At 37.6% G+C, this 13,436-nt stretch overlaps 1 protein-coding gene across 1 annotated transcript; it reads right to left on the reverse strand.

The window, feature by feature from the left end:
- Nucleotides 1-748: 748 nt before the first annotated feature.
- smu1a (SMU1 DNA replication regulator and spliceosomal factor a) lies at nt 749-9,333 on the reverse strand. Its single transcript, XM_062425410.1, has 12 exons — nt 9,217-9,333; nt 7,972-8,182; nt 6,894-7,046; nt 6,365-6,475; nt 6,109-6,237; nt 5,810-5,929; nt 5,246-5,362; nt 4,786-4,913; nt 4,545-4,671; nt 4,030-4,197; nt 3,104-3,256; nt 749-1,851 (listed from the first exon to the last, which is right to left on the reverse strand). The coding sequence occupies exons 1-12, from the start codon at nt 9,240-9,242 to the stop codon at nt 1,753-1,755; spliced, it is 1,542 nt and encodes a 513-aa protein (XP_062281394.1). The 5' UTR covers nt 9,243-9,333; the 3' UTR covers nt 749-1,752.
- Nucleotides 9,334-13,436: the final 4,103 nt, after the last annotated feature.

Consider the following 13,436-nt stretch of genomic DNA (forward strand, 5'->3'; position numbering starts at 1 on the left):
TATCTTGGGCTCTGGGAATTTATGACGGCCATTGTTTTCTTATTTTCTGATATTTTATACGATAAGGCATGCCGCATAAGATAAGGCATAAGCTGTCTTATGAAGTCACAGCTTTTAAAAACAGTGACTTGAGCTCATTAGAAAAATATGAGGATTTACAATAACTTATATCAGGTAAATACAAATGCATTTTAAAATATATATATATAGTGTTTTTATGAAAAATTACTAGCAGACTTAATTGTGGATATAACAAATGATCCCAACAGCTTCTGGATCCCGATTATTAAATAACGTTTTATGAACATATCTGTGATCATTTTATGATTTACAGCTTTATTCTGAAGCCATCCTTTAACATCTGGTGTTTGTGTTGCCGGCTGGTTTGACGTTGCTCTCCGCAGAGCTGCTGTACCAACAACCGTCCCAGCAGAGTTTATTCAGAGATTAAACTCAAGTCAACTCTCCTCTTCATCCGAGGAGCACAGTTTGTAGACTTCTCTCTGTATCACACAAAGGCTGCATGCATGGCTGGAGATTATGGCATTCAGGGTTTAATAACATGTAAAGTCACCATGCAAAGATGTTTAGTAACGGTTATATAGTGACACCTGGTGTCCTTGTTTCATCAAGCATTCACACTAAAAATCACATTTTTGGAGCATTAACCATTTTTTCCCACACTCCAGCTCTCCACTAACACAGGAAACACAATTTAAAGATGCTCTCAACACTTCACTGGTCTGGTTAAATAACTTTAATGACACAGATGACGGATTAATGGGACATTTGTACATCCGGAAACATGTAAGTCCTTCAAATGCATGTACTCAATGTAGGAAAAATGCCTGTCAGTAAAATGACTTATTAAACATATAGGTTAAAGGTCATTTAGAGAGATCTGCTGACAAAGTCGCTGTTTATGAATCATTTTAGGAAACAAAATATATATATTTGAAGCTTTTTGTGGTGGGACCCTTCACTTCTTGCCATGACTTGAAAAAAAAGACAAACACAAAAACAACTATTTAACCAGGTCTTCTTTGGAAAAAAAAAAAAAAATCAAAAATGCTATTAAAAAACATATTTACAAAGAAAAATTGGAATTTTAAAAATAAGAATTGAGTCTAGTATCTACACTCCTCACGTCCGACACCTCTGAGCAAAAAGCCTCCGAAAACAAAACAAAAAGTAAGCTCAGGTGTTTAACAGCAGAGCCTTATTTATTTAAACTGCGACTTGTAATAGTTTGATGACAACCTACCTCTTGATCAACATGACACTGACTCTTACAAATTCATAAATAGCATTAAAACAAAGTAAATGATGCTTTTTAAGACACATATTCAATTATTTATTAGCTGGACAACCTGTACATTGTTTCTGAAGACTCACAGATTCAGGAAAATAAGGCTCTACTGTGCAAAACACGTCCAAAAAAAAAACCCAAATCTGACATCAACTACTAATATTCAGCTGTGTGGTTCAAAGGGTAAAAAAACACACAAATATCTTAAATCACTCGTACACATTTTGAAATAGAAACATGCAGCTGAACGTGTTAAACTGAGTATCACTGAGGGTCGTCGACATCCAGAGCTTTCAGTCCATGTTGACCTGGGAGTGATTCACCCGAGGATGTAAAAAGTATAAAAAAGACAAAACAAAAAAAACGGGCGGAGCAGTGTCTGAAGTGAGGAGAGCAGCCGCAGAGTGAGAATGTCCGGTCTCAGTTTGGGGGTCAACGTCTCCTCAAGGCTTCCAGAGCTTCAGCAGACCATCCTCGCTGTAGGTGGAGATCAGGTTCTGGTGCGGGTGGTGGGCGATGCCGATCACGTCTTTCTCGTGGACCTGCAGGAAGAGGAGGAGACGAAGATCCAATTATTATGAATTAGTTTCATTAGAGAGCTATTTAAACCTGTGTTAGCTGAGTTTTTTGGACACTTGGGTGCAGTGGAAACAAGTTGTGAGCACAAAACCATCAATTTTATGTTGATAGGAGTCATGTTTCTGTCCACCTGGTGAATATAAGTCCAATATTCACTCTCTTTCAGTTCTGTTTATGTAATATCTGGCTTCTTAGCTGCTACATTGCTTGCTGTTTGGTGCTGAGCAGGTAGTGTACAGTGGCTTTTTAGAGCGTTCTCTCTGAAAACAGCTGCCTGCTGCGGCCAAAAACAACGTTATGAGAGCGCTGAGATTGAATAAAAACAGTAAAGCTCCAGCCTGGCAGCTAAACTATGAGCTGAAAGTCACTATAAAGCTCTGTAAAGCCAGGAGGAGCTGCAGAGTCGCTGATAATTCTCTGTACTCACTGACATTTGATGCATTGATTTAAAGTTATAATAAAATTTCAATCTACAGTTAGAAAAAAGCAGCAACTAAAAATTAATGTGTTACTTATTCAAGGTGTCACCAGTAAATCACACTATTTGTTCCAAGTCATTTTAACAAAATACTGACCACAGAATACCTTCATTGGTCAATAAGAATTCAGTTATGCTGAAATAAATGCATCAAAACAACCTGAATTCCTGAGTACATCTGCAGCTATATATACTATATAAATGTCATAAATAACCATTTATAATGATCAATCATTGTTCATTTGCTAGTGGGAATAAGACCATCAGTCCTGATAGTGTTATATTTTTGTTCTTGAGTCAAATGAGATGCATAAAAAAGCTTTTATACAAAAACTGAATACAGAATTCCTGCAATAACTAAACAGTGTTTTGGAAATTACCTTCTTGATTGGTATTAACTTGTATAATAACATTTAATTATTCAAAGAAACGGTGCATGAATACTGGATTATTTGCTAGTTAGTGATAATACTGCTGCATTATACAGTTCAGTATGTTTATAAATGTACAAAAACACTAAAGATACAAAAGGTTTGGTGACTTCTGCAGCTGTTGGTCTTATTCAAACCTGCAAACTGCACAAAGATCACAGAGCTTCGCCCCCACACCTCCAACACTGTGTCAGATCTTTTTTTTTTGGATCAGCAGGAGGAAGAGGAGGAGGAGGAGGAGGAGAACGTGCTCTGTATTATTTTTGGGACACTTTGATCTGTGGCTCCTGAAGCGCAGTAACGTACCGTCAGCGTTCGCTCCAGCTTGCCGGTGACGGTGCTGAAGCAGTAGAGCACAAAGTCTTCACCCACGCAGTAGATCCACTCGCCGCGAGGAGACAGAGTGCAGCACACAAAGTCACCTCCTTCCCTTTTACCGGAGCTGAAACTCCTCACGATCTGCACAGCGGCAACAGCCACACACACGTTCAGACACACACAGAGAAGAGCAGACACACACAGAGAAGAAATGTGAGAAGACAGCCAGGTAGACACATTCATTACTGTTACATAATAAAACATGTTCAAATATTGATAAATTCACTATGAAGCAAATTTCTTCTGCTATTTATTAGTCAGTACTTATGAAAAATATAAACTAATGAGATGAAAAAATGTGTTAAATTTGACGTTTCACAGTTTAGGGTGTTTTAAATATTGGTGTTATTTATACAACGCTTTATCTCTTCACCTGTAAAGCGTCCTTGAGTATTGTTAAAAGCTCTTTATAATCAAAATGTATTATTATTATTATTATTATTAAAACCCGGCACTCTTCCTGGAGGTTTGGACTGCCTGCTTTTCTTTAGTTTTTTTCTGAGACTGTATGAGATGTTGCTGGCTTTGAGCCATCTCAACTGCTTTAAAACTCCTATTAAAAATGAATACTAACCAATTTATCTTACTAGAAACACCACCTGCTAGTTCCATTCTGGGACTGAACACTAAGTCTGATAAATTACATGCAAAAATTTGGAAGACAAAGAAAAGTTAAAGACTTGAAAAAGTTAAAAAGCTAATAAAGTTGTGACTTGAGAGAAACTAATGAGTATTAATTTATAAAAGGTGATCCTACAATTCTCCTCAGTGTTTTTAAATAGTCTGTAGTAACACATAAGCTGAGTTCTGATTGGCTACCGCAGGGCTCGGCTGCAGTGACGAGCTGTACTAACCTGTCCCTGCATGTTCATGATGACCACGGTGTTGGAGCGGTTACACACTACGAAGTGCTCAGGGTTTTTGGGCAGCAGGATGACGTTGTTGACGGTGATGTCCGTGCCGGCCGACGTGCCCAGAGGTTTGAAGGTGCTGCTGCACTCGGTGGTCTTCACGTTCCACATCTGAGGCGGGAAACATCGGCCGTTATGAGAGAGACAAGATACATACAGGTGTGTTGGATATACTACTGTAATTCAGTTCAACTGTGTATCTATGTGTGTGTGTTTATATACATATATTCCATTTAAAATATGTGGAATAACAGTATAAACTCAGGTATATAATCATTTGACACCAATAATACTGTGTACATATATTGCTTGTGTACTTCTTATTCTTTCTATTGATGCTCTTCTATTTTTTGCTATCCACTTGCTGCTGCAATAATGTAATTTTTTTCCCCAGTGTGGGACAAATAAAGGAATATTTGATCTTCTCTTATGTTGATAACAGGTCAGACTTCTCTTACCTTCACTGTACCGTCAGAGGAGGCGCTGACGATGTGGTGACCGTCTGGAGTGAAGGTGGCCTCGTTGACGAACGAGGAGTGACCTCGAAACTCCTTCAGAGTTTTACCCGACTTCAATCCGTGAATTCTGAGGCGGAAACACACCGAATTAAATGCAAAATCACAAAAAAAAATCATATTGTGTATGTTCAGAGTCTAAAAAACGACACTGTTGGGTTTAAAGCATCAGATATGAGTTTACCTGATTATCTGGTCGAAGGAGGCGCTGAGGAGCTGGCTGCTGTCCTTACAGAAGCTGATGCATGTTACTCCTTTACTGTGAGCACGTTCAAACCTCCTCAGACACTGACCGCTCTGGATCTTCCACACCTACAAATTACACACAAACATAATGCGTTAGTTCATATTCTGTTGTTTTAACTTGTTTTCTTCTGGTTGATGAAAGACTATCTTTCAATTTGAGAGCTGGGATTATTTTAAAGTGACTAAATCTAAACAAACTAACTGTTATTATTTGCCTTCAAGAACACTGCGATCATCTGCTGCTGCTGCTGGTTTATTGGAGGTTTCCAGCAACAGCAGTTCCTTTTATGTGAAGCACTTGGTGTATGTAATTTTCTTTATTATTATTACTCTGGTTAGACTGGTAATAAAATGATGTGAGAGTAATAAGAGGAAGAGGCCTAATTTTCCTCGTCTACCTTGATCTTTCCATCCTGAGCGCCGGTGGCCAACATCTCCGTGTCTCGACTGAAGCCCATACACAACACTGCATCGTCCATCATCATGAAGTTATCCTGAGCCTGGTACTTAAGATCCTGAAGGACACAATGCATACAACATGAGATCAATGAAAATATGGATTTGTCTTCTGCTTCCAAATCAGACTTTAACATTGTTCTGTTTCAGATGACATAAAATATGTTTTATAGCTACATGGGAAATGGATGCAAGCCAACAACTGCAATTCATTTTAAAACAGTCAATTCAGATGCACTTTAACACTTATCCACATTATCTGTCATCATCATTATCAACTAAAGGTCTCACAGCTACTTTACATAATTAACAAATGACTTAAATCTACGTTTTACTGCTGTTGTTCACAAGCTTCTGCACTCTACTCTAAACATGCAAATACAAACATTCACTTGTTTTTTCATTTAAAGAATAAACAGAAATCACTTTGAGATATCGAGTTTCAAAGTATTCATTAATTTCATTCTGTTGGACAGTCTAGTTTCTGTGTGTATCCTTTTAGTTACCTTTCTGATTTTGCCTGTTGTGAAGTTCCAAACCTCGATGAAGCCGTCCACAGAGCCGGTGACCAGATACTGACCGTCAGGAGAGAAGCGGGAACACTCTACGTGGGATTTCTGTCCAAACTGCGGAGGAGGGAAAGAAATAGGCCACGTCACAACATTTTCAATGTTTATATGATTAATAAAAAACGACAGTAATGTTAAGCTGAGCGGTGCTGAACAGATGGAGCTAATCAGAGCAAGGGAAGCAGAACATCAATATTGTCTCCTAGCGTTCACACTTTGAGACGAGAGTACGTTACCTTGATGTGTCTGCTGAGCTGCGTGGGGAAGCGCTCCTCTTCCACATCTTTGACGGCGGCTTTACCCCTGAATAAATCGATGGTCATTCCAGGAGGGAGGAGACCCTGATGCTGCTGCCATTTCAGAGACTGAGAGGAGGAGGAACGGAGATAGAGGGCGAGATTAAAATCAGCACTTAGTTTAAAGGATAGTGTAACTTATTAGGGAATCATTATAACCAAAACCCAGACTCGCAGGCTTCGTGATGTGTCTTACCTGTCCGAGCAGAGCCATGAGACGAGAGGGTGGCACCACGCTGACCTCCCCCGCCAGTGCCTGAGCGATGGCCGCTCGTCGCTTCTCCTTACTGCTGCCGTCTGGGTACGCCTGGAGGACGGCAGGAACAACAACAAAAAATATAATCACACTCCACACAACTTGTATTTCACCCACATATTTCTGTTTGTACAACAAAAGGAAGCTAATTAGTGAGAGCTGTGACTGTAGAAACAGATATCATGTTTAATAATGAATGTTATTGTTATTGCATGTTAATATACAACGAACGTTCTTGTCTCTCATAAAAGAAAACTGTTTCCATTCATTATATTAGAAAATAAAGAGAAAACCCCAAAAGATGTGCTGTTTGGGTACCAGTCCCTCCACAATAAAGCACTACAGATTTGCCTAAAGCTTAGACAGACCAACTAAAGGGTCTTTTAAGTATTGAAGAGTCAAATTGATCTACCACACCACTTGATCTTTATATTGATCCCATCTTGTCGTGCATTTGGTTTGGACTCACCTCTCTGGGATCGAAGTAGGAGCGAGCCAGCAGGTTCTCCAGGTGAATGTATCTCTCCGGCTGCGTCTGTTTCAGCATGATCATGGGGTCGGTCTGCCTGAGGAGGGAACGGGCTGCACCCAACTCTCTCAACTCGATCAGCTCCAGCACCACCTGGTTGGTGAAAGACAATAGAAACACTCAGATTAATGACATGAAACATGACTTCAAGCATAATCTACCAGGCTGTGTACACTGGAAGATCCACTGCTGCGTTACCTAAAATACACTTAACTAGAAAAATATGAAATCAAAAAGTTGGTAACAAGAAAATAGATGCCAACATTAGGCTAAATGAGTATAGTAGAAACATCTACATACAAAACAATAGCTACCATGAGATTAAACACACTGATTCATTGAATACAAGACTTTAGACTTCATACATCAACCACAGATGAACAGCTGCTTGACAAAGCTGGCGAGTTTCAGGTCAACAAAACACTGGAATATGAAACTGGTGTATTAACCCTTATATACTGGTCTGGCCCGTCACAGTTTCCTCTCTATACCTTATTTATTAAATGGTGATTAAGCCTTAATGAAGCTTTCAGAGAGCAGAGAGAGTGGACGTGTTTAGGGTGTTTTTTCTTCTCTCAAATGTAAAAAATGTGTCAAATATGACCCTGAACAGTATGTAAATGTTAAGGTTATGAAATGAAAAGACAATGTAGAGGTAGAATATGTCTAAACTCCTTAAACCTCTCATGAAAGCATAAGACAACAATTAGAGCTGGGCAATATGAACAAAATCAAATATAGATAGATATTTTTGACCAAATCCTTCAATTTCTATGTTGCAAAAATATGTATATTATGTCTACTATAATAGCTAAAACTACACAAAACCATAACACCAGGAGATTTTTGAAAAATAATCATCAGTAATGTGCCATATCACAATTTTACGATATCAAAATCTAAGACGATATCTAGTCTCATAACATGATATTGAGCCCTAACAGTAATAGGCAATGCAAATCTAAGATGCTGAGGACACAGATTAGGATACTCCAGCTACAATAAAGTCACACCGTACCTGTTCGTAAAGGTCGATCAGGGTTTTGTCTGGCAGCTTGAGGGACTGGATGGCTTGCAGGACGGTGTCCCAGTGGCCGCTGTTAATGTCCGCCACGAAGCTCTCGATACTGTCCACTGTGTTCAGAGACACTGTGGTCTCCTCCTGCAGCGTGACCAGAGTCCTTTGCAGATTGTTTTCTTTCAGGTACTGCATTATCAGACGGATCACGCTGTGGGGGAAAAACAAAAATGAAGTGAGTCAACTGGAAAGTTACAAAGACTTAGTGTATGTTAACAATGTGGATAAACTAATAGGAGCACTAAAAATACGCAATAAACATAAAGTAGAATTATTACCTTTCCGAAAATGTCGAAAAGAGACGTTGTAAGAGTAGAGATATAACAAAGCTGTTGTATTGGATTTAATTAGATTAAACAGGTGAGTATGTATTAGTGTAAGTGATGAGAAACTACAGCACAGAAATGAACATGATGTGCTTGTTGTAATAATCTTATTAACAGTGTTTCTATTAAATAGTTTATCCAGTTAATTTCTATAATATTAAATCATGTTATAACACTAGAGCAGCTGTTACACTCGTCAAATACTGTCACTGCTGAACTCTCCGATAGTTTAAAGTATTAAAAAGTCAGATAATAATAATGTGGTTTATTGGCTGTTATTTGTGTTTGCAGAATAGAGATTTTATTGCACAACTTGAACTACTGTGTAAGGTGTAAAAGAGATCTGAAGAGGTCAAAACTTTAGCAACATTTATGGTATAGTATTATTAGAGCTGCACCAATCGGTCGTTTAATCAATAAGTAACCAGGTATTTTTTATAATTCCTTAATTATGTGTTTTTTTAAAGGAAAAAATATCCAAATTCTGTGATTCTAGCTTTCTTTTAGTTACTTGCAGCATTGAGTTAATTAATGCTAACTTATCTTAACTCCTCTAATATTTGCTTTCAATCCTCTTTATTAAGAAAGGAGCCACTGAATACCAAACCTATAGAATATTCAACTACAGGTAACATATAATAGTATACTACAGATAACATATTGACAGTTTAAAATGAAATAAAAGCTACAAAACTGCAGAAAATTGGTGCTAACTTAGCTTAGCTTAGCTAAGCATGCTAACACTAGTGCACTGCAGCAGGCCTCACTCCCACGAAACACAATCAAAAAGCGGAATAATAAGTGGGCTGAATGTTGTACAGTCGATCTGAAATAGTAAGTTATTAGTCGGGTCACTTACTCTGCGGATTCGACTTCCAGAGACATGATTATTTATCTAAATAAACAACAACAACTGTCACAAGATGCTAAAGAGTCTGCAGCGAGACACACGTAGGGCAGTCGGAAGTACTGCCGGAAATACACGAAGAAGTCCCAAAACCCCTCCAAAATAAGATCGTCCTGGTTCATATTTCAGAGTCACTTCATTAAACATTTGGAATAGTTATAAAAAAAATAGATAAGTAGGAATAATGTATTAATGCTACAAAAAACTCCTGAGGTTATCCTGAAAAACAACCTCAGTTGACCAAAGTGTTGTACAGTTATCAAAATACAATATAATCATGCACAAATATAATAATAAATAAAAGGAATAAAAGGAATAGTAAGTCACTTGCATATACACATGACCAGCATTTCATTGGTGGCTGGTGCTAATTTAGTGCACTGATTGTAAAACAGTTTAATTTTGTTATCTTGTCTATTTGCACTTCTGAAATCTACTGCTGCAGTTTTATCAATTTATCCATCCTGCTGCTTTCAGATGAACTGGAGAAGCTTTTCCTACAAAATAAATTATATGCTGAATCACTCATATTCATTTATAGATAAACAGATTATTTAGTTGTTTACACATAATAGCTTATTTACAGTCGCGTCTGCTGTTTATATGGGTGACGTCAGTAAGGGTTGTTGTTTTTTTAATTTATTTTTTATCTGGTGAACAAATCTACAAGCCACTTGCATATTTTACTATCATTTCACTGGTGGCTGGTGCTAATTTAGTGCACTGAGTGTAAGAAAGTTCAATGCTGTTAAATGTAACTATATATATTTTTACTACGATCAGTGGGGCATAAGTACAGTATTTATTTCTCTTTCATGTACTGTGGCTGAAATGACAATAAAAGTGCTTGAATCCTTCAACTTTAGATAAGTTGCAACACTAAAATCATTTCTGTTTGTTAAGGATTTAGAGACAATAGTACATGCTTTTATTTCTTCCTGCTTCAACTACTGCAAATCTCTCTGTTCAGGACATTAGTCAGCTTTATCTTGCCTTGATATTTTATTAAAACCTGTTTTATTTATTTAAAACTTCTTTAGCCTATAAAAAGTTATGAGGACATGACTGCTCACATACTACTTTTATTCTGTTTTTTGCTCTCTTTGCAATGCTGGTGTGCTTTTACAATTTCATCAAAATTGTATCCATTCTGTTCATTTTCATTTGATCCTCATAATTACGTGAATGATTTCATTTTATTGTCATCTCACTGTAAACGACTGGTGTCAGTTTATATTTTGATGTTTCCTTTACATGCTCAATTAATGATGAGCCTGAGTCTGGGGTTAATTATTAATGACTCAGATTTGATATGGGATCAGTTTACAGTAACCTGTTCTTACAATGCAGTCCAGGAACATGAGGGGCTCCAATTGACACATCAGAATTATTTTTCTATTATAAATTAGTTAAATGAGAAAATACATCATGACTTTTTGTTAAGATAAGGTAAGATATTCCTTTATTAGTCCATCAATGGGGAAATTTGCATTATTAAAGCAGTAAAGTGGATATTATAATAGAAGAGCATCAATAAAAAAGAATAAATAATAAGTACAAAATCAATAAAAAGCAATAGTGTTAAAAATATATATATAATAAAATAACCATGAAAACTGGAAAAAGAGGTTTCATTGATTTTCTTCCTACATCCAGAGATTGATTTAACCCTATCAATAAGAGGACCGACAGTATAATTGTTACAAATAATTTAATGATCAACGTGTTTGCTCAGACAACCCTGCTATATATTTCTACTATTATTATTATTGATTTTCGTACTTATTTATTCTTTCTTATTGATGCTCTTCTATTTTTTACTGTCCACTTGCTGCTGTAATACTGCAAATTTCCCCCATTGTGGGATTAATAAAGGAATATCTTATCTTATTTTATCTTATAATGCTGTGGCTTGTTTTTCTTTATTAGGTCAAGCAACAGGGGGCACTGTCTGCACAGCTATGGCTCCGTGGCCCTCTTGACTCTCTCCTCTCTGCCAGTGAAGGTCTTTCAAGGTTATGATGATGTTCAGCTTCAGTCTGCGGTCCCATGCCTGGGTTTGATTGTTTTGGGAAATCATCACAAAATCCCCACTGTGACTCCCGTCCACATTGGAAAATGAATTTGGCACCAAGAACACAGCAGACTTGGTTTCATTTGGTTTTGCAGATGGAGAAATATATTTGGGGAGGAAAAAAGGATGAAGAGAAGCAGAAGAGTGGACAGTTAGAGGAGGAGGATAGGCAATACCATAACACTGCAGTCATTCTGAATATATTAACATAAGAGAAGAAGAGAGACGTCAATATAATTTTTCTCTGTCTTCTGGCGTGACAAAGCAGAGGCTGTTTGGGGGGAATGCTTACCAATGAGGGAGACGCCACTGTGCTTGGAAGAGTGACAGCAATATAAAAGGCTGTAATGTAATCACATCGTCCTTTCTGAGAGAAAAAACAAAAGACAATCTAAAATGTATGTTTATGTATTTATAAAGTCACACGTTTCCATCATAATTAGGACACATTACCACAACAAAGATATGTAGAGAGTTTTGGTTTGTGAAGAAGGAAACAAACATAAATAGCTATGTATGCATGTTTGGCATCACATGATTCCCAAAGCATCTCATGCTCAGTCAGGTGTAACGCCATAATAATTCCTGCTGTTCATACTGACCATTAGAAGATCCCTTCACAATGGAAGTGATGGAGGACGAAATCCACAGCCCTCCTTCTGTGCAAAAATGTATTTAAAAGTTGATCTGAAGCTAATATGAAGCTTCAGGCGTCCAAATGAGTCAAATCAAGTCTTCTATGTTTCAACGTTAGTCTTTTTAGTGCCAAAGTCCCTCTTTTTGTTACTATACTTCCACCACAGCTCAACAGGGAAACACAAAGAGGTAATTTGATGCTAAAAAAGGCTGTAAATGTAGCAGATATCCACATGATATGACTAACTCAGACACTTGCTGAAGCCTCGTATAAGCTTCACGTCAACTTTAACATGTATTTTTGTACAAAAGGTCCCCATCACTTACATTGAAAGCACATTTGAAGGGTGTCATTTTTAGCCAGTATGAACAGGAGGAATGATTACAGCAAGGAAAACCTCTTTCTTTGTTCATATGGACACCTGACTTTTGCTTTAACGCTTGAAAAATTGTGAACTATTTCCTTTAACGCTATAACTCTAAACATTATATAAACCCTAACTCTAAATATCTGCATAACATAAGGACTTTTCAATCAGAAGCAAAACACTACACACAATTGTGCATTTTTGGCACAATCTTCCCAACTCCAGTCTTCTGTGTTCACATGGAAACAAAAACAACAGTCATTCAAAATGCTGAGCTGAAATGACCACTTGGCCACACTGCTCACACTCACTGCTCTGACAATAATAACAAAATCAAAGCACGGAGCCAAGGGCATCTTGTTTAAGGGATGAATAGATGAATTAACCAATAGGTGACGACACAGCAGAGTGAAGCAGAGCAGTGGGGAAGGTGTTGATCATACATACATGTTGGCTGAAATGTGCACAGTGTTGTATCACTATGTTTATGTGCACTGGTAAAATTGAATTGAGGTGTTTTTATTAGATTGCAACAGTGTAAAGGTGTCATTTACAATAAAATATTCATATATTTGTGGGGTTATTTGCTAGGAGGCAGCACTCAGATGTTCAGAGTTCAATCTATGAGGAAAAAAACGCTGACAAACTAACATAGGATGTAAAAATGGCTGCTGCTGAGATTCAGTTGCATTACTCTTTAATGAGGATTAAGATAGATAAGAATATGTTACAAATAATACAAAATCTTTGCATTGTCTCGTCAGCTAAATATGAGATTATAGGTGTGCTGTTGGAAGGAGGGATGCTCTGGCTTTTCTGAGATTAGAACAGCAAAGATGCTTTGCATGCTAAGCTCAGCAGTCACAGAAACGCAAATACCAAAAACTTCATGCCGGTGGTTTGACTCAGGATCAAGATGTTGTACTGCTGATTCACAATCCAGATTAGAGTAGAGAAGTTCTATCCCAAGCAGCCTTTTCTCCACGTCACAGTCACTCGAACATATCAGATCAAATGCGCGATACACATAAGGGAGATAAAACCTGGAGCTTCTTTCACATACAGAGTTCCCTGCTGTGAACAGCTTAAGTGAA

This window comes from Scomber scombrus, chromosome 9 (genome assembly GCF_963691925.1).
Source record: "Scomber scombrus chromosome 9, fScoSco1.1, whole genome shotgun sequence".
NCBI lineage: Eukaryota > Metazoa > Chordata > Actinopteri > Scombriformes > Scombridae > Scomber > Scomber scombrus.